At 41.0% G+C, this 22309-nt stretch overlaps 1 protein-coding gene across 1 annotated transcript in view; it reads right to left on the bottom strand.

Moving 5' to 3' along the window:
* The window catches only part of Lmbrd1 (LMBR1 domain containing 1), an 82716-nt gene that overhangs the window by 21591 nt on the left and 38816 nt on the right, over nt 1-22309 (bottom strand). Inside the window, exons 8-9 of the mRNA XM_032900876.1 lie at nt 15142-15267; nt 12306-12458 (exon numbers count right to left, since the gene is read on the bottom strand). Of these exons, the coding sequence (XP_032756767.1) occupies nt 12306-12458; nt 15142-15267 (279 nt within the window). The remainder of the gene's footprint in view (nt 1-12305; nt 12459-15141; nt 15268-22309) is intronic.

The following is a 22309-nucleotide window of genomic DNA, read 5'->3' as shown; positions in this document are numbered from 1 at the left end:
TGTTTTGTTTTGTTTTGCTGCTTTTGTTCAAGTTCAAGGAACAGCTAAGCCAGGTAAAAAGCCTGCAGGGCCACAGGCAAAGGGGCTTTGTTCTGAGAACAGGCTAGTTCTGCTTGGCTTGTCCTTTGGAACCCATGGAAGAGAGAAATGTGAAATTTCATTTGACATCATACTGAAGTACCTTTCAGAAGGCCGGGGGATAAAAGAAGTGAATACTAACATATGATTGCACCCACCCTAACCAGATGAGCTTCTGAAATCACATTTGAACAGGCTTGCCTTTTGTGTCTCCAGTTCAAACATTGTGTCCTTGGGGCTTGATGAGGAAGGAAGGAAGGAAGGACAGCAGGAGAGGGTCAAGAGGATCTTTGTGAGCAACACTACAGACCTATCTCATGCCAGGGCTTCTCTGAAAATTCATTATTGGAAAAGGGTTTCCCTGGCAAGGTAGTCTTCTAATAAGTAGCACTGAAACATGACAGAAATTGCAGACCTTGAAGAGGCAAAGATTCCCTTCTGTTACATTTTGACAAAAAAAAAAAAAAGTTAAGTATAAAATGCTTATTTATCTTACCGGTGTGTACACACGCGCACACACACACACACACACACACACACACACACACACACACACACACACACAAGTATTTAGCTACTTAAGATCATAGAACTTGATGATGTTCCCCACCCTTCATGTATACAGGAACTAAAATGAGGAATTAAAGCATCTATGACAACAGTGGTGAGAATATCGAGTTAGTTGATTTAGAAGCCATAAAGCCATTGATTATACTTTCACCAAGATGCCAATTTCTATAAGAAAATGAAGCTGCAGATTGTGGCACCAGTACAAGTCCTGGAGTAAGAACTTTGATAGCATTTATTCCCACAAAGGCTTAAAGGAGCCAGCACAATTGACTGAACTAACTTTTTCAGTTTTGTGAAGACGAACCGAAAGCAGACAGCAATGTGGGGCCACTAATTCAAGAAAATGTGGATGAACCGGGATAGCCACACAGTGAACTTCAACATGCCGCAGCTCCAAGTCCCACACTAACGCTGTGGGCATCCTGAAAACAGTCAGAGGCCAGCAGTCTGGAGATAACAGCACACAAGTGGGCTGAAGCTCTTTAAAGCATCATTCCCAGAAAAATGCCATCACTTGACCTGACTGGTGGTTCTCGAGAAAACTACTTATAAAGTGGCCTGTACTTGACCTGGATGGGTGCTCACACAGTGCTAAAAGCTTTTGTGACGGCTGCAAACAGTGGCAAGCAATCTATGAACTGCATGGCCTCAAGGGTCAGCGAACTGTGCACAAAAATATACGAACTGAACCTCTTTAGAGGAAGGTCTAGGAACTGAGAGACTGTGGAGAGTCTCAGGTTCTCAATTCCCAGCAACCTAAAAGGAGCTGCACATGCTCAGGGCTACGCGCGTGCTCAGAACAGAGGCGAGAAGGCCTAAACTCCCGCTTGAGACTGCACGGGAAGGAAGTTCAGCTGAGACGGAGCTGAGATCCGGCTTGGGGCTGCACTGCACCCGTACACAGAGATGCTCAGGCAGAGGCTGAGGCTCAAGGGCTGTAAGAGGTTAAGAAAATTTAGTTATTAATCAACATACTAACTGATAGGAGTTAGAGTGAACACAGATCAAAGAATAAAGGCCTTTTTAATTCATAATAACCCAAGGATATGACAAAGACAGGAAGAGGGAGGGAGGGCAGGAAGAAAGAAAGGAGTGAGGAGAATCATGAATAAAATCAAACCAAGAAAATATGTTAAACACAAAGGAGATAAAAGAATTATTAAGCACTTATGGGTGCCCAGACTTTGGAAATAATAGACAAAAACTTTATATTTATTTAAAAACTTTAAAAAAAGTAAAATCAATACATAAAGATGTTTCAGCAAATAAACAATATCAATGTTGGGGAATGATCTGGTGCTGTGCCTTCAAATGCTAAATTCTGTACCCCAAGACCTGGTTGCCCCAGGATGAGCGAATTTCCATGTACACCAGCTACTGTTGTACAAACCTTGCTCCCTAAGTTAACTGTTCAATAAAAAGCTAAAGTCTGTGATTGGGCAGCAGATAGAGGTAGGCAGGTTCTTAGCTACCTGGCTGGTGGTCCCAGGTAGAGAGAAGAAAAAGGAGAGAGAAGAAGGAAGTTGCCATGGGGTAGGTTGATCGTGAGCACATGGCCATGAGGCTGGCCTGATGGAGCAGAAGGGGCCCAGGTGGGGACACAGCAAGTGATAGCTTGGAGCTCCCACAGAAAAGCAGACACAACTGCATAGAGGGTTGATATCTGCCCGGCTCCAGTGCTTTTAAGAGTACTATAAATCTAAAGGTTCCTGAGTCTTTATCTGTGAACAACAGAGTCTGAAGTTGGGCAGGAACCCTAAAAGATATTTTAAGACAACAAGCCCCAGAATAATAATTACCACAACAAAGATACAAAAGCTATTTATTAAAAAGTGAACTAAAATGTTGAAGTTAAAAAATAGAATAGCGGAAATAAAAAGTTCATTAGAAGGGCTCATCAGAAGCAAAGAAGTGCAGGCCGACAGGAACCGGATGTAGATCTCTCCTGAGAGACACAGCCAGAACACAGCAAATACATAGGTGAATGCCAACAACAAACCACTGAACTGAGAATGGGACCCCCGTTGAAGGAAACAGAGAAAGGACTGAAAGAGCTTGAAGGGGCTTGAGACCCCCATATGAACAACAATGTCAACCAACCAGAGCTTCCAGGGACTAAGCCACTACCCAAAGATTATCCATGGACTGCCCCTGGACTCTGACCTCATAGGTAGCAATGAATAGCCTAGTAAGAGCACCAGTGGAAGGGGAAGTCCTTGGTCCTGCCAAGATGGGAGGATGGGGAGGGGAACACCCATAGAGAAGGGGAGGGGGAGGGGTTGGGGGGATGTTGTCGGGGAAACCGGGAAAGGGAATAACATTTGAAATGTAAATAAATACTCAAGTTAATAAAGATAGGGGAAAAAAAGAAGGGCTCATCAGCAGACTTGAGCAGGCAGAGCGTTACAGAGAGAGTAAGTAAACAGTGTTCAACCAAACCAAGGAACGCAAAGAAGAAAAAAGGAGGAGGGGTGGACCGTTTTAAAAGCATATGGGGAGATCGTAAAGTAAGCTAAGAAAAACAGTTGGAGAATGTTTGAAGAAATAATAGCCCAAAACTGAAAATATTAATCTATGTCCTCAAGAAACTTCAAATTGAATGAGTCAAAGATACCATACCCCCCATACACTGGAAATGACTCTGTGTGTGTGTGTGTGTGTGTGTGTGTGTGTGGCCGGAAGAGGGAGTGTAAGTGAGCAAGCCACCCCCCAAAGGGAGCTCCTGAGATAAAAGACAAGGCAAGAGAAGAATTCCTTCAGGTTCCATGTATTAAAAAGCGTGAAGACAAATTAGATAAAGTCAAGAGAACTAAGGAGTGGTACTGAATGTGACAGGCATGCAGAAGACCCCTGTTTAATATCCAAAACTTCTAACCAAAACACTATAAAAGTTTACACATTCTGGGGCTGCAGAGATGGATCCACAGTTAAAAGCTCTGGATGCTCTTCCAGAAGAGCAGGGTTTGAGTCCAGCACTGACATACTGGCTCAGAGCCACCTGCACCTCTAGGTCTAGGGGACCTGATGTTTTCTTATGGCCCTCATGGATCATGTATGCTAATGGTGTGCAGACATACATGCAGGCAAAACATCTATGTAATAAAAATGTAAAGAATCATAGAAATCCACTCACTATGAAGAATAAATCAAAAGAGAAATGAAACAGGTAAAGGACTCGTGTGTGTGTGTGTGTGTATGTGTGTGTGTGTGTGAGTGTGTGTGTGTGTGAGTGTGTGTACACGTGCGCACTGGAACGTGCACCTACTCAGTACAAATGAAACTCTCTAAGCTTTATAATGCATCTCACTAAGGATTTAGGCTATCTAGATGCAGATGCTATTCTGCTGTAATGTAAATGCACTCCCTTCTTCTGGACTTGTGTGTTGAAGTCCTTACTCCAAGTGACAGAGTGGAGCTTTTAGGACAGTGGTTCTCAACCTTCCTATGCTTCGACCCTCTAGTACAGACCCTCCTGTTGTGGTGACCCCTGGTCCACTGCACACATATGGTCACAGTTTTAGGGAAAAGGTTGTGGTGTGTAGGCAGCGTGGGTGGAGCAAGTGGTGCTACTGACGACCCTAATGCACACGCCAGCCAGATTCTCCACGGGCTGCATCTTTCCTTGCTTTAGTATATATATATACTGAATGGCTTGCAAATTAGTGATACATAAAAAGCTTCTTGGTACCTGTGTCTAAACAGCAACAATGTTTAAACAAAACCACAATTCCATGACAAAATCAGGAAATTAATATCAATAGGACGTTAGCCAAATCGGAACTGAGTTGTTCATGTCAATTACAGAAAAGCAATCTTTTCTAGTCTAAATGTAACCCAGGATCACACAGTGCTCATGTGATTTTAGTAATCTTCAGTTTGGATCAAATCCTAATTATCACCACCCCCCACCACACACACACACATACACACATATAACCTCGACATTTTGAGACCAGAGCAATTATTTTATAGAATGCCCTTTAAGTTAAATGGTCTATTTCTCATAAGCATATTTATTATTATTATTATTATTATTATTATTTATTATTGTTATTTTGGCTGAAATGACAGAGAGAGTCTGGTGAATGTATCATATCAGGAGGCACAATATGGTCTATTTATCCTACAATTAATGAAGTTTCTCCACTGTAAAAGTGTCATTTCCCCTTCTATAACTAATACGTTTTGTGGTATATTTGAGAATAGGTAAAATTTAATTCTCAGCACATTTTTGCCTTTAATTTTAAGTAGCTATTATTGTCTCTTCCCAGAACAGGTATGTGTTACCTGCTAAATGCTGCTTTCTAACTGCTGGGTTTTTCTAAAATTCTTTGTTTAAAGAGCTTTGTTTTATTCAACTTATTTACTCACATTAATAGAGTCATAAATTGATATATATATTTTTAAAGATTTATTTTATTTATATGAATACACTGTAGCTGTCGTCTCTCTTAAGACACACAGGAATCCATTACAGATGGTTGTGAGCCACCATGTCGTTACCGGGAATTGAACTCAGGACCTCTGGAAGAGTGATCAGTGCTCTTAACCGCTGAGCTGTCTCAGAGACTGATATTTTGTTCACTGAGCTATCGTCATCACTGCCACTGTGTACACTGTGAATACCATCATTCTATAGCTAAATGGTCCTCACTTAGGCAGTGGCTCCTCTCAGCAGTGTTCTGAGCACTGCTCCTTGCTGTCTGAAGGAGAAGCCGTCTTCCATTATCATTTGCTCTCCTAGGCACAGTCCTAGGAACGGGCAGCTGCCTGCGTGGTCCTGCTTCCTCTCCACAGAAGCAGCCAGGGGGTCTACTATAGATTGAGTACTCTGGAGAGGAGCCCATCTGTCTCTTCCCTGGATCATCATCACCTCGCACTCATCTTCATTCCCTTAAGTGTGCTATTTTGTTAGCTTTTTGTAGCTGGAGATTTGACTGTGGAGTTAATCCTTTTTCACTTCCATTTTTACTGATGGGTGTGTTCTGGGCTATAGATTTCTCAGAGCAGCAAGTTACATGTATCTTCTAGTATAGACAAAGACATGAAGCATCAGCCCTACAACCTCAGGAAACAACATTATGAGCTCAAGAATCAGAATGAACGGAAGTGCTACCTGCCCTCCTGTAGTGGCCAGAAGGACTCGGTCCTGTAGATAACATTTCTCCTCCAGACTTGAGAATTCCTTATCAAATGTGTATGGCCAGAAGTGTTTCTGATTTTAGAGTCTTTCAGGCTTTGACACAGTTGTAAAAACTACCACTGCGCATCCTTAATCCAAAGGTAGAAAAATGGGAAGCCTATAAAATCTGAGACTGTCTGAGTTCCACAGAGTGCTAAAGCATTCTAGATCTGCAGCATCTGGACTGGGGTTGCCCCGCCTACATCATTAGCATCTAGAAATTCTGTAGTGGGTTTTATTTCTGCTGTCCACTAGGTGGACAGTTGGTGGTTGACAGTTACAACCTTTTCATGTAAGAGGGCCTTAGTTTATTGATTTCGTTTGAATTTCCAGTTTCAATAAATTTTATTCAGAGTAATGTATATATCTATTTTTATAGAATGCATTGCTACTCTTTTTTAATGACTCAATTAACATATGATACATTGTTCTATCATTCAATGTAAAGTTCTAAGATATATACTATATTATATCTATGCATCATGTGCATGAAGTACCGGAGAGGGCCAGAAGAGGGCGTCAGCTTTCCTGGGCTTCTCCAGTCACAGTTAGGTTGACTATGAACTGTCATGTGGTTGCTGGAAGAGTAGCCAGTGCTTGAACCATGAGCCAGCTCTCCAGCCCCTCCCCCACATTCTATTCAATGGTGTTTACATGAAATATCTTACCTTGCACACGGTAGCTACTCCTTAACTACCTTTTAACGTGTTTCAGTCTGTTTCTTGCAATCTTCTATGATTTTTGCTTTGTAAAACACAATAGACTGCTTTCTACAACAAATATTCATAACCGCTCCACTTTTATTATAAACTAGAACTTTTCAGATTAAAAATGTGTTTATTTCCTATGTAAGCCACAGTACATTTTTTTTTCCTAATCTTCTGAAAAAAAACCAATACCCACTTTCCTTCCCTTCCCCTGTTAGCTGCTATAGGTGGAGCACCTAGACAGAATGGCTCTTCTCGGCCTCATGCCTTAAAGATCTCAAAGGCCCAAAGCCAGCTGTCAACAGAGCCACAGCCCTCTCAGGAGACTATGGCAGGGAAACACACCACCCTCCTCCTCTGAGGTAAGAGGGCTGACTCGGTCATCATCTCTTTGACACCTCAGTCACTCCTCCAACTAATGACACCACAGCAAGTCACCCCTACATGTGCTGGCCTCTCTGCTACTGTATAATGTTCCTGTGTCTTGTCACAAATGTTCTGCTTCTAAGGTTGAGGTTGTTATACTGGGACCACGCCCCCAATCCCACACCATCTCTGTATTTTGAGGTTTATAATTTCAATTACACCTCTAAAGTCACTTTTGCTACTTAAGGTAAGAAGATATTTGCAGTCCCAGGAAGGATGCCACCAAAAGCATCATCTTGCCCACTGAAAAACATCTCTTGTTTTCTGGCATTTAATACTTTTTATTGAATCTGACTTTGTCAAACATCAGGATCACTTTGTATTTTCCCAAGGTTTCTGCTTGTTTATCTCTGAGGACCTCCTTATTTTCAGTCATCCTGAGCTGCTGATTTAAGTGTGTCTCTTATAAATAACATACAGTTGGATCATGCGTTGTGGTAAAAATTTAAAAATTATTCCAATAGTGGGTTGGGTCTATTCACATTTGTTGATATTACTGATATAGTAAGCATTAATGATGTCTTATTGATGGACAGTTGTATATATAACACATTTCTTATACTTTTAGCTTTATGTACTTGAATAGGTAAAGTCTAAGAGAAAGAAGAATTAGAATAGCAGTCATGAAGAAATGGAACTACATTAATGGGCAGATGGTTTGGGGCAGTAAGATGGGGAACGAGTAGAGGTGACACTGTGCAGAACGATGGATTGCTTAATGGCTGGACACACACTTAAGATAGCAAGCTTTATAGCACAGAAAGCAGGCACAAGTGAGCATTAAAATGCATGAGGTCACCAGCAACACTGTACAGAAATACCAAGAAACCTCAAATAATTTTTTTTTCTTTTTCTTTTTTTTTCGGAGTTGGGGACCGAACCCAGGGCCTTGCATTTGCTAGGCAAGCGCTCTACCACTGAGCTAAATCCCCAACCCCTCAAATAATTTTTAAACAAAGGGAGCAAGGCTACTCAGGCCAGTGAATTTGTTAGAGCTTTAAGAGTGGTCCCTGCTCCTCTAGAAAAGTGTTTTTCCAAGTATTGATAAACAATGGAAAGTTAGAAAACTGTTGTTTACTATACATCGATTCTGGCTAAAGGAGCCTCTAACTTATTGGAAATAAGTGCTTACTTTTTAAATTTGTCTCAACATAGCAGTCGTCTGGTTCACTGCTGTATTTCAGCAGTTGAAAAGCTTGTATCTACAAACAAAAGCATCAGAAACAATGGGGCACAGCATAAATCACTTCATTTAATTCTCATAGCAAACTAAGTGTGTGACGTCATTTTAAAGAGAAAGAAACAGGTTGAGGATGAGGAAGGAACAAGCTGTCGCATAGCTCATAGGAAGCAGAGCAAGGACAGAATCCAGCGCTAACTGACTGCGGCCTGTGCTCCGGGTCATCACACTTTAAATGGGGTTCACACATCCAGGGAGAGGGTGGGTATGCAAAATCACAAGGTCAACAGGCTTCTTCATGGGACAAAAGGCGATGTTTGGCGGGGAGGGGAGGGGAGGACAGAAAATGCCTCTGCATTACCGATGGGTGACTCAACCTATACAGCCTTCATCAAGGCTAACGTTGATGCTTAATGCTTAAGAAAACTAAGCAAAAGGCAGTTTTCTACTTCCGAATTACATCAACTACAGACAAAACACCAAAGGGATAATTAATGACTTTCACATCTCATTTAAAGAAAAAAGGAAGTATCTCTTTCCTTGCATTTATATTAAATTATTTAAAAATCAGTCTATCCCTCAGGGATTTCCTTCAGGCAAGCCTTTCTTACTTCTAGGTAACGAGCAGAATATCGGTAAGAATTCCGATTACTATTCAGGAATGATGCATTTATATAACAAATAGGAATAAATGTCAAGTCAACTGTAAAGAGGTCTCGGGCAGGAAACCTGAAACAGGGAAAAGCTAATGACTGGCAATCCTTTGGTCACCACCACTTCAGTCTATTGTTGATCATCATAACACAATACTTGGAGTGATCAGCTCTTAAGACAGAATGGCTTACTTTGACTTAGTTTTACTCAGACTCTTGGTTCACGGTCAGCTGGCCTTGTGCTTTGGAGTAGCAAGGCAATGTATCACAGGCACGCAATGAAATAAGCGGCTCACCTCATAGCAGGTAGGGAGTCCACACTGCTGGGTCCTAAGCTCCCCCATGAGGCACACTCCTGACGGCAAGACTGCTTCTCATTTTGAAAGGTATCCTAATCTCCCAGAAGTCCCAGAGTCGGACACTAAGCCTTTAATAATAATCTACGGGGGACACTTGTCCAAACCACAGTCCTCACAGTAGAAGGCGATAAGGAAAGCTGGTTTTTAGTAACTAATACAACCAATAAGAAAAATTTTCTAAGTAATCGACAATAAAGCTATAAGAACTGACAGGCCAGCCAGGTTGTAAGAAGAAGGTAAATTCTTACATTTTACAGATGAGTAATAAACATTGAAAATTGAAATCCATAATATAATTTTCATCAGAATATAAAAGGATGTGGAAGCAATTTTTCAAGATGTTTTTAAGCTAGTATAGTGACTATAACAAACACTGACAGAAATATAAGATTAGATAAACAGTTCCCAAACTAGAAAACTCAATAATATTAAAACAAGAGTTCCCCCCAAATTACTTATAGACCTTTTAAATCCAGACTAACCCTAGTAGACATTTCAACAGGTGTTTAACAGAATTATGAACTGATTCTGAACTCTAGATGGGAATGATCTGTCACAATGAAGATAACACTGAACAAGGGCGAGAAAGTTGAAAGGACTTCTGCCTGACTTCATGACTGACTGCAGCGCTCATGCAATGAAGCTTCAGCACAGGGGCACACAGGCCCGTGGGCCGAGGGGCTGAGCTGGGAAACACTGGGCAGGTATTCCATGACAGCCAGGGAGCTGTCCAGGTTCAAGGAGGAAGGACAAAGCGTGCTGGAGCAGATGGGTACCAAGATAAAAATAAACTTAAGTCACAAAATTAACTCAACACAGACCACAATCCTGAACGTGAGGTAAACCAAAACTCCTGAGAATATAGGAGACAACTACCTTAGGAAAGACAAAGATTTCTAGAAACATAGCATGAATAGGAAATAAATAAATTGGACTTCACAAAAATATAAGCAGCATTTGTTTGAATAATAATGTTAAAATAAAAAAGCACAAATTGCAATGTGATATTAGCAATGAATATATTTGACAAAGCTCTTGATACAGAACGCTTAGCTAATGTATTAGAAAAATCCCAGTTGATGATTAGACACTGTAATATGTACTAAGACATCTCCTGCCATAATACAATATATCAAACACCTATTTAAGGAGAAAACTCTGATTTGGATGATGATCCAAAGATTTCTATGCGCAGTTTGTAGAAGACCTACAGACAGCAGCCATATAAAATACTATCATAACCCAGCAGATGAATGGGACGAAACTAAATGTGAGCAGTTACCATCGCTTAGCAGAGCAGTTCTCAGAAATACTACGTAAGAGGGGCAGGGACAGGAACAACTGATATCTCACTATTAAATGAATAAAACCAGTGTAGCCATTGTAAAAGGAAAAAAAAAAAGAAAAGCCTTGGGCAGCTTCTCACAAAGCTGGGCACTAAACATTAGACCAAACATCTCTAATGCACGAAATTAAGAAAAAAAATGAATGAAAGCTCCTACTTGCACAAAGACTTAGTCTCACAATGGAAATAACCACAGTACGCAAATTGTGATTTACAAACATCAGAATACTACTTAGCAGTAAGGCAGGATAAAGCACACAAAATGAAGCAACATGGAGGGATATAAAAACCCTGCTGGGGGCTGGAAAGGTGGATCACAGCACCGGTAATCCCCACTCCAGTAGATACACGAGCCTCCTCCGGTCTCTAGGAGCGCTTCTACAACCGTGGGCATACGTTCATATGAAACAGGCGAACATAAATAAAAATATCTTTAAAGAAAAACATGTAACACTGTGCTGTGGCAAGGTAGGCATGTTTCTATTTCATGAAATTCTTGAAAGTTTAAACCAAAGTATGATCTGGGCTACTGGGAGCAGGGGACAAAGTGCATTTAGAGACATTTGTGGATGTTCTACATATCCACATAGTTGTATGGCAAAATCAATCTGTACACTTAACCAAATTGATTTACAAATTCTTTTAAGCATATGTTCAGGGAAATAACACATGCTTAAACAAAAGCAGCTGATGACAGATTGAGTTCTTATAAGTATTCATTAGATATGACAAGAATTTAGCAGTAAAGTTAAGATTTTTGGTATGATGCAATCAGTCACCTTGGGGAAAAGGACCAGACAGTTCATTCTGAGAGATGCTTATAAAGCTCACCACTTAGAAAAATTAACTGATCTAATGGACAATATACTCTTATCTTTTAAATGTCAAAATATGCTAATGTAGTAGATAGAGTAATAACAAGACTCCACCTGTCCAACCCATCTTTTTTTTTTTTTTTTTTTTTGTTCTTTTTTTTTTTCGGAGCTGGGGGCCGAACCCAGGGCCTTGCGCTTCCTAGCCAACCCATCTTTTATGCCATTCTCTGAAGCGTCATTCTACTTTGTGTTTGAGACAGGGCATATGTCACGTGACACAATCTGAATCATTTATCTTGAGGCTTAGTCCAACCTGTTTGCTACCTGACTAACCCCTTCCAGTCAACCTATGCAATGTGCAGCCTCAATCACAGCCTGAACGTCACTGTCTACTGACGGCTGACATCTGAAAGCTCCCCAGATGCAGGACAGATAAAGCTGGTTCTGTAGCGAATGCTGTCCGTTACTTTTCAGTCGGAGTTGCCATCACGGACCTTGGTACTGAAATTCTGGTACCAAATTCAAGTGCCAACACAGCAAGCCTAGAAGGCTGGCAAACAACAGACTGTAAAGTGGAGAAAGTATTGGTTTCCAGTTCATAAACAAAGCGGTATGTTCTTCTACACTCTCATCTCACAAGCCAAGCGGCCACTTGGGGGCAGGGTTTCTGAGTCCTGACATACGACCACGGTCTCCCGTGTACAGCAGGAGCACAGACCTGCAGGGTATGTTCTGAGTGTCTTGGGTTACTTTCCCTTCCCTTGCATGTCCTAAGGCCACACCATACAGGAAGGAGTGAGTGGCTCTCTGATGGTTACATGCTTTGCTCAAACTACCAATCACGAGCTGGGACTCAGCCGCGGTCATTTCAGCTCCAAAGCCCATGCCTTTGAGTGCTGAATGCTGCCCTGGGAAACTCACCTCTCCGAGAGGGGCTACAGAAGGGCTTGCAAAAGATTTGACAGAACCATTTTATAAAACTCCATTTACCTTCAGGGGGCGCAGGGCACCACAGAATTTTGTCCACCAGCTGTTTTCAATGAATTCTAAGTGCCGTTCTCTTTTCCTAAGTGTTCTTAATCTTTCTTCACATTGCTTTAAGGTACGTCTATCCCTCGCGGACAAGGGTCGGCCATCTTTGCTCTACAAATAACAGAACAAAATCAAGATTTTCCTTTTCTCCTTTCAAATCATTAAAGTCCTAACAGACTACTCATAGATTTAGCAGATTCAGCAGCCTTTGTAAGGCTGGACACTCACAGGCGAATGCACATTGCAAACAACAGATGCTACCATTTAACAGACAGCCTGGCGAGGTCTGTGTTGAAATGGACCTGCCTGAGGTCTGCTTCTGCGGTATTCCTAATACGTGGTAAAGATATGTGAGCACAATGGCTCATAAAAGCATCCCATAAAACAAACCCGGAGAAGATGAAGAATGCACCTGCTTTTAGCAAAAGAACAAATATTTACTATTTGAAAAATGCAAAACCACTAAGGACAGGAATATGTCCGCACTGTTCCTATTACAGTACAAAACACACAATCTCCAGCACATGCCACTGTAGCCTCAATTTGAAAGAACAAAATGAAGATAATAGCCAGAAAACCTCTCAGAGGAGCCTCTCACAGTTATAAATGTGTCTTCATGGTGGCACCAGGCCCCCTGAAACCAACCACCTTTTTCATAGCTTATCTTGATGGGCCACTGAAGATGGGAGTTCAGAAGGCCACAGTGTTAGACAGCAGCGGCAGGGTTCCAGGGGCTTCAGAGAAAGCAGTGACTCTGACAGGAACCTGGCAGGGCCCACTCATGTCCCAGCAGGCAGCATATCCTTCAAGCTGTGGCCAGGCTACTGCTCAAGCCTAGGCGCTATATGCTGAGCATATGGAACAGAAAGGTGAGAACGTTGAAGAGTTTGGGGAGCAGAGGAGCACACGGAGCTCCAAGCTGTGAGCAAGATGGAGGATTTTCTGCGACTGGAACCGCTGCAGAGAAGCCCTGGACTCTCACTGAGTGGAGAAAAGGGGCTGGAAGGCCAGCCTCGACCTGCTGAGGTTTTCAGGAAGTGATCTTTCAAATCCACCTGGAAAGAGAGTGCTTGAAAGGAGAGTTCCCTGGGGCCTTAGCAGTGGCCACCAAAGAAAGTGATTTTTTTAGGTTGTCACAAAACTACACAGAGCCACTGTATACGTGTTTAAGGGCCTGTGCCATCTCTTGAGCTGGCATCGAAAGGAGATATTGTATTATGGTGGTTCTGAGAATATTTATGATGCATCAGTGAATAGGTTATGAGACGTACAGCGTGGTTCAGAAAGTCCCAGAGCCAGGTGACATGTGGCAGGGCTGATGTCTCTGCAAAGAGCTTCTGAGCAGGCCGTTCATGAAGCTGGGAGGAGAAAGCCTAAATTGGAATGGAAACCTCAGGATACACAGGGTGCCAGAAACTCGAGACATCTGCTGGGGAAAGCTGTAGACACTGAGTGAAACAGAACCAAAGGAGCCCACATGTTCCACCAGTGTCAGAGCCAGAAAAGCAGAGCCATCCCAAGCTCTTGTCATAGATGATGCCACCAGGAGCCCTAGATGCCAAACATGGAACTTCAGGTTTGGTGCTTGTATCTCCATGTTCTTCCTTTTTATAATGGGAACGCTTGCTCTATGCCACTGTATGGTGAAACTGCTAACTTTATTACTTTACAGGGTGTCATAGTGAAGAGACTCTACCCCTTCTCCAAGATTTCCACACTGGAACTGTCCAAATGCCAGCGACTTTTAAAGATGGACTGGCTGCAGTTTTCAGTAAGCCACGGGGGTAGAATGTCATGGGTTACAGTGATCTCTTCGGGCATCTGTTTATCAAGGCTAGACTCTTGATGAATAATTTCATCGTGAATTTACTGCACTAGGAAAGCGTGCTTAGCCTTGATGAGACACACTTTGGGGAATGTCTACGAGGACTGCTCCAGAATTAACTGAGGAAAATCAGACTACCCTCGAACCGCTCCATGGGCTGGGGTCCTTGGACTTAATGAAGAAGGGTAAGGGAGAAAGCCCTTTTCTCTGTGTTGACCCACCCAGGAAACAAGGAGTCTTCCACTCTGAATCAAGAACTGCCCTTTCCATTGTTTAAATTCTGGGCAACAAATACTTTGAGAATTGTGTTAATTTTTTATTTTCTAAGAATGCATAGGACACTGGCAGTTTGAGACTTTCTGTGGGTATTTTTACAGCTAAAAATAACCCTCTGCTTGCTTATGACCAAGACTTCTGCTGTTCTCAGTCACCCTGAATTTATGTGTAATGTGTTTCATTGCCTCTGTTAGAGTCAAATTTTGGGTATATTTTGAGCAGTTTAAGGTTACATTTAATCATGTGTGAGGTAAATGTATTTCTAAAAACATGATAAAATTTTTTCTTCTCATGTCTTCAAATAAGACAGACACACATTTTTTGTTTGTTTGTCTGTTTGTTTAACAACCAGAAGGACTTTTAATATCAGGTAGGCACACTCTGCTGGCTGAGTAACTCCTGTGTTTTCTTTTCATCTGTGTATCTGGGCTGGGGCGGTGGGGCGTGGGTTGGCACATGCTGTAACACACGTGTAGGAGGAGAAGACAACTTATGGGAGTCAGGTATCCTGTTTCACCACGTGAGTTTTGGGGACTGACATCAAGTCATCAGGCTTGACAGCAAGTGCCCTTACTCACTGAACCAACCACTTCACAATGTAAAGGGCTCCAGGCTTCCGATGGCAGAGGAGCACCACGAAGGACCACAGAAGCAAGGTGATGTCACACTGCCAGGGGCGAGGCAGACGCCTACCTTTGCTCGAATCGTCTGGATGTGCTGCTCCACCTCCTCGATGTCCTCCGTGTTCTCCAGGCGTTCATAGGCAGTGCTCCTGGTGCCCTTTATCAGGTTTAAAGGTAATGCCGACATGCCGTACGCCTGGAAGGGATGGCATTAAATGTTTTAATTGAGCTACTCGAACATCTCATTCACAGTTTTCAGGTTCAGACTGCCATCCCTTCAGAGTAATGACTGGAACGTGAGCGTCGGTGAGCAGCCCTCAGGGAGCTCTCAATCGCCTCGGAATCCTTCTCCTTCCTCCGGTTACATGTGCACAGTTATGGTTTAAAACAAATCATTCAGACTCCATCAAAGTGATAAGTTACAACTACACACTGAGCAAGTTAATACAGTATAAGTCAGTACAAAAACTGGCAAAATTGTTTTCTGTAACTTTCTCAAATTACATAGAACAAATCTCTAGAATATACCCCTGATATCTGATGACTAATTTGGAGACTAATTATATATATATAATTCATTTAATATTCTTTGCACAAATAATCAAACTTTCTATTAATCTTCAAATACATTTCAACAATTAATTTCCAACATTGGAAATAAACAGACTGAGTGAGTGTGCAGAAGTTCCCAGACTGGGCCTTGTGCGGACATCTGAAGACCAGGAGTTCCCAGGCAGATGCCACAGACAGAGCGCTGTTATCACTCCTGTCTGTGTGTCCCAGATCTGTCTGAAATACCTGATCGTGTGCAACAGCTGGGGAAGACTTGAAGGCCCTGACATCCCAGCTGGCCAGCCTCAAGACAACCAAATTTATTGAAAGGGCCCTGTGCCCACCTAGATGGGCCTAACGGACCAAAATGGACCCTGGAGATGGGTGGACAGGACCAACTTTCACACATGATTCAAGAATTGGAAGCCACGGCAGCTGGATGACTGGCATGGACGAGGGGGTGAGCACTGTGCCCACTTCTCTTAGGATAATGGTCATGGGAATGATGATGTCTGCCAGAGGCTTTGCCACTGGATCTGTGGAACAGAGCTGGGCAAAGGCAGCTGAGTCACCATTCCATAAGCTTCAGATACCTGGTGTCTTGGTATCTTCACCATCTGGGGTGATTGGAACCTTGACACTACATACATTATACAGCTTATAATAATAGTTAATTTTTAAAGTTTTATGTACACACACACACACACACACACACGAAAATAGACCATTCAGTTCTAAACTCCATTCCCAAATATTTTTTACTATACTCATCAACATAAGACTCAATGACATTTGCTACATAGCTACTATTCAAAGACACATTACATTAACCTAAGTACTTAAGAAATGCTGACAACTAGTGATTGCAACAGACTAGATGCAAGCCTGTCGTCTAAAATCTTTTTTTGTATTTCTTCTGATTACACAACCACAGCACCTTACTCAATCTCCCCTGGCAGTGCTAGGAAGGGGCATGAGATTGGCTTCCCCATTCTGCACAGGAAAGCTGTGAATTCTTTAACATGTTAACTCCAGTACTGCTCCCCTGGGAATCTACTGCTTTAGTATCTGTGACATATTTTGGACTCAGTCCGCTGTCCAAGCCCAGGGTATGCTCATTTTCCTGACTTTTCTGCTGTCTGACTTAGTCCAAATCCATCTTCAAGGCTGCTTCAAAGCATTCAAAGCACTGAAAATCTTGTCCAATGCCCACACCAGACTACTATCTTCTAATTAATAAGCTTTCGGATTCTCCACGAGTCATGAGGATATCATTCAGAATCCTCTCACAGGACAGGAGGCAGGGAAAGTACTTCTAGGATTAATGCAAGAGATAGGGAGAAAAATGGTACACAGTACCCACACCTGCTGTAGCCAGAGTGGTTCCACTCATCCATCCGAGTGTGTGTGTGTGTGTGTGTGTGTGTGTGTGCAAATAAAAAATATATATGTTTGTATGCACATGTCTTCTGAGAACCTCACTTAAGACTGAGTTCAAACGAAGTCTGACTAACTGTTTACTGTGGGCCAGGCTGACTGACTGAATGTTCCTATAGCCATCTTGCATGCCCATCATCTTGTTAACCTCACCTCTCCTCCAGTTGCTCACCACTTTTTAAAACTCTCTAGTGAGCCACTTCAAGCTGTGGTGGTTCACTCTTTAATACATGCAGTGCCCTCCCCAGAACGCCACCGACTGCCTGCCTCATTAGAAAATTTCAACGCACTTCACGTCTCCGCTTAATCACACCGTGTCTGAGAAGCTTCCCTGGATTTGCAAATGTGCCTTGCTTATAATAAATAACACTGTGTTGTTAACATTATTGGCCTGCCAGCCTTGGCTAATCAGGCTTCTAGGCTATGTGGAGTCACAAGAGCGGAGACTGTTTGATGTGTTCAGATCAGGGCCCAATTCTTTTCTTTCTGTCCTTATTCTATGGACATTTCCTAAGCTGATGATTTGCCTGTGAAGAGAGTACTTGATTAAAAACCTTTAGGACTATACTATCAACATTGTGTTTAGAAAATTCTTTTCTGGGCTAACAAGTTTAAGCCTATTTCTTATTCTCCCCTCTGTTAGATTCTGGATAAAAGTTGTTTAATATAACTTTTTTAAAGCAGAATTTGTGCAATTTAAAGATATGCATCTAGTTTCAGGTTTCTACCAATAGTTATGCAGATTGATCAATGCCATTCATTAAAGATGTTTGCATCAGTGTGCATTTTTGGTTTCCTTTTAACGTCCCTGGTGTCTGTAGCTGTGTGGAATTATGTCAACATTAAGTTTTTATTTACTGATTAATATATCTGTATTTATGCTAAAATCTTATTTTTATTTCTCCAGTGCTACAGTGCAATTGGATATCTGAAATAGTGATTCCACTATCTCATATTTTATTGTTCAGATTATTTTATCTATTCACAGATATTTTTGTATATTCATATAAAATTTGTAAATCATTTTTGTTGATTTGTTTTAAAAATTGTATCGACTTTTGATGGTTATTACAATATATCTGTAGACTGCTTTGGATATGATGATCATTTTCACATTATTAATTCCATAATCAAGGGAGATCTTTGGATCTTTTAACATCCTCAGTTTCCCTTTCCAATGTTTTAAATGCTTTTTTTTTCTTTTGTGTTTTAATTCTTATTTGCCTATTGCTTAGCTGGAGTTTTTCCGAGAGTATTAGTCTATTGTGGAAAATTATTTTCCTTGACTATTTTATCAGTATTCTTGTCCATTCCATATAGAAAGACTACTAGCTTTTGTAAGTTAGTTAATTATACATATTCTGCTACTTTACCGAAAGAGATTAGAACAAGAACACTTTCTTAGAGCACTTATAAGTGTCCTGGTAGACTCTTTGGAATCTGATATACAAAATTTTATTCTCATCAAATAAGGGTAATGTGGCATGACCATTTCCTTTTGGAACATAAGTAGTCATTTTAAGAACTATTACTGCTCTATTCACTATAGCAAGGAAATGGAAACAACCAAAATGCCTCTCAACTGATGGATGGATAATGAAAATGTGGTACATATGCAAAATGGAGTATTTACCATTCATCTATAAAATAATGAAATCATGAACATTGAAAGTAAATGGATGGAACTAGAAAAGATCATACTGAGTGAGGTAGCTAAGAGCAAGAATGAGAAATATCATTTTTTCATGCTCATCTGAGGCTGCTACCTACAAATCTTCAGGTATGAGTACATATCATAGAGTAACTGCAGAAACTAGAGGAGTAAAAATGAAACAGAACCAGGTTAAGGGTGTGAGGGAGCAAAAAAGAGGGAAAGGGCAAGGTAAAAATTTTCTGAAGGGGAGCCTTGGAAAATAGGCAAGTCTCTAATCAGGGATGGGAACAGAAGTCTAACAACAAAGGATGGAGAGGAATGAAATAAGTCAGGCTATAAGAAATCATATTATTAATTATCAATATACCTAGAGTATATATGTGTCAGTTTCCAAATATACATACGTACTTTAAATTTAATTTTCCAATCTGAGATGACAGTGTTCATTCCCAGAGTAATGCTTCAGCTAATAAGTATGAGAAGCTCACTTTTACGCTGCTTCTTTGAGTTTTACTAGAGGCTCCTAAAATATTATATGCTATCATTAATGTGCGTGTTTACCTTCTGAGGTCTCAGTCAGATGCAGGGTAGAGCTTCTCAGAGGATAGTTATGCTATCCTACATTTTTGCAAGCAAAAGAGAGTATCCTTAATAGTGTTAGAAATTGGTGTTTACCCATGGGATAGGGTCCCAAGCTGGTTATTGGTTGGCCATTCCTTCAGTCTCTGTTCCATGTTTGTCCCTGAATTTCTTATAAACAGGACAGGTTTTAGGCCAAAAAGTTTTGTGAGTAGGTTTGCTGTCCCATGGTCTTTTCAGTGTCCTGCCTGGGAACAGAATGTGGCCCCTTCATGTTTTATGTCCCCACTGTTAGACATCTTGGTTAAGATCACCCACTTTGACTCCTGGGAACCTCCCCCTTCTCAGGTCTCTGTAACTTCCTAAAGAATCCTCCTACTGTTACCCCACTGCAGATCAGCTTTCTCCATATTCTCCAAGCCCCCTGGGTCTCTATCCTGTATCTCCATACTGCTGATACTGCCTCCTCATTCCCCTCCTTTTTATTTCTTTCTTTAAGTATAGGGTTAATATTAAACTCACTGATAAAGAATATGACCACTGCCACAATTTTGAGTGAAATTTGAAGCAAGCCTTAATTAACTAGTGTCCAGGAAGATGGACTCTGGCTAAATCCATTCTGAAGTTCCTAGAAAATGAGGAGTCACATTTTTCAAAGGCTCATGTAGGCAAGTCTCTGTGGTAATGCATCTTCTACCAGATGCAGTCATGGCTAAGCATATCCTAATTTATTTCCTGCCTCTGTACCTTCTGCCTACATGTGATGAACCTCACCAGGTGCAGTTGTGACAAACAAAATTGTTTAGGAGACTGAATGTGCCTTGTTATCTCAAAAGAACCCTAGCTCCTAACATTTCACAAAGGTGTCTTTCGGTGAGCAAGTGAGGCTTACTGGTTAACTTTGGCCCTTACAATAGAATTAAGGTGTGTGTGTGTGTGTGTGTGTGTGTGTGTGTGTGTGTGTGTGTGTGTGTACTTATTTTATATTAATTTTGTATCCTGTGTTTATTATGTGGGAATATTGAAGTAAATTCTCTAGAGTCCTTTAAAAATAAAATTATCTCATTTACCATTAAAAATAGTCATAGTCATAATTCTATCATTCCTTTTTAAGTCATTTTAGTCATTTTTCTTTTCTAATTGTTATAATTAATGCTTCTAACACTATATTGCATGAAAAAGGGGAGAGTGGGAAACATTATCTCATTCCTTTTCTTAGAGAAAATATTCTATTTAATTATTTTACATAATGTTGCCTATAGGTTCAATGTATATACTGTTTCTTATCTTGCCTATGCTCTATCTATATCTAATGACATTAGAATTTTTACTGTGAAAATATGTTACACTTCTCAAATGTTTATTAAATAGCAATAATATAAAAAAAAAAACCTTTAGGACAAGAGAGCTCTTCATTTACATGGGAGTTATTTTCTTACATACACTGAGGTACTTGTTAGAAGAGCTCAAGTGAACTAACTACTCAGTAGCTTCATGTAAAGTCTGTTAGAAAACAAAAATAGTCCTGTGGTAACAACCTGTTTTAGGAGGATACAGGATACTCCACGTCTTGGAAATCTCCCTGAGGATGGTGAGTACAGGACAATAACCACTGGCTTGCTTAGCTGACTTCGGTTTGCTTCTAAATTGCACGTTTACGTTTCAATGGTTATCAAGAAAATTAACTATAATGTTTAGGTTTTAATAAGCTTGAAACAAACATTTTAAAGTATTAAGGTTTCTAAATAATCTTTTGAATTTAACTTGATACTTTAGGGAGGGGAAAAATGTATAAAACGGCTTTTATTGCTTACTACTGCCCTCCAGTGGATTTCTAGGAAACCGGCAGCTCTAACGAGTAAGTTTTAAACGCTTCTAGGTTAGCCCTAATTGCCTACAATTTTTGTTGCTGTTTTGTTTTGCTTCCAAGAACAAATCTCCAACCAAAATGTTTCAAAACATTATGTATAAAGTTCAAACGTTTTTCCATCTTACTTCACTGACGATTTTACAATGGAAACTTTTCTGTGTTACTCCCTTACTTAGAATGATGTTTCCAACTCAAAAATCTTTGGTTTTCGCTAAGGCTCAACAGCAAGCACTGGAGATTGAACAAACATTCCCCGTGCGTTTGTAAACCTCTAATTCACGGACACACACACTGTTACAACCAGTGAATCAATTCCCTGCACAAGCACTCCAGCCTTCCTCATAAGGACAAACATTTTCTCATATTTGACATCAAGGGAAGTCGGACCATCCTGACGCTGACGACGACAGAGCAGACGACAGAGCAGAGGTCAGGACACAGAAGCACTGCAAAATCACAAACACAGTTTCTGAGCTGTCACCTCCATGGAGGTACACGCATTGCAGGTATAAAATACTGATCGTACCTGCCATGCGCATATCTAAGATAGACTTAGGGCACGGAACAGAGACAAACAATCAGCATGGACCACAGAGGAGAACAGAGAAGCACAAAGAGTAAGGCAAACATTCACCAGGACGATAAACAAAACTGGGCAGCTGTTTGCAGAGCAACAGTAGAGGCTTCTGTGTTCCTACAAGGGAGAGCCTCACTTAGAAGCTGTTCCACAATTTCTACCTAGGTGTATGGAGGTGTACACTTTTCTCCTTAAGTATTGCCTTTCAAGTGGGAAGACAAAGAGCAACAAAGCAATGAAAATTCACACAATGGTGTTGTCAGCAGCTTCAAAGCAGGTTCCAGACATGGTACATTATTCATTCTCAATGGCATAAAAGAAAGTATTATACTACATTTATTGCTACACATATAATAACTAATATATAATGACTAAGGGCACTAAAAACTAATCTATAGCAAATGTACACAGAGCAGGGGAATAAATACTTATAATTTATGAGACCCTTATAGGACATTTTGTTGTTTCCCCAATAAGTGTATCACTAAGCATACCACTGGCTGTATTTTATATGGAAAGATCTTCATTCAACATTTCCCCCACTTGGTGGCACCAAGAAAATTTACAAT

This window comes from Rattus rattus, chromosome 4 (assembly GCF_011064425.1).
Source record: "Rattus rattus isolate New Zealand chromosome 4, Rrattus_CSIRO_v1, whole genome shotgun sequence".
In the NCBI taxonomy this organism is placed as follows: Eukaryota; Metazoa; Chordata; class Mammalia; order Rodentia; family Muridae; genus Rattus; species Rattus rattus.
The sequence above is the reverse complement of the archived record's forward strand: the minus strand, read 5'-3'. Positions and strand labels throughout refer to the sequence as shown.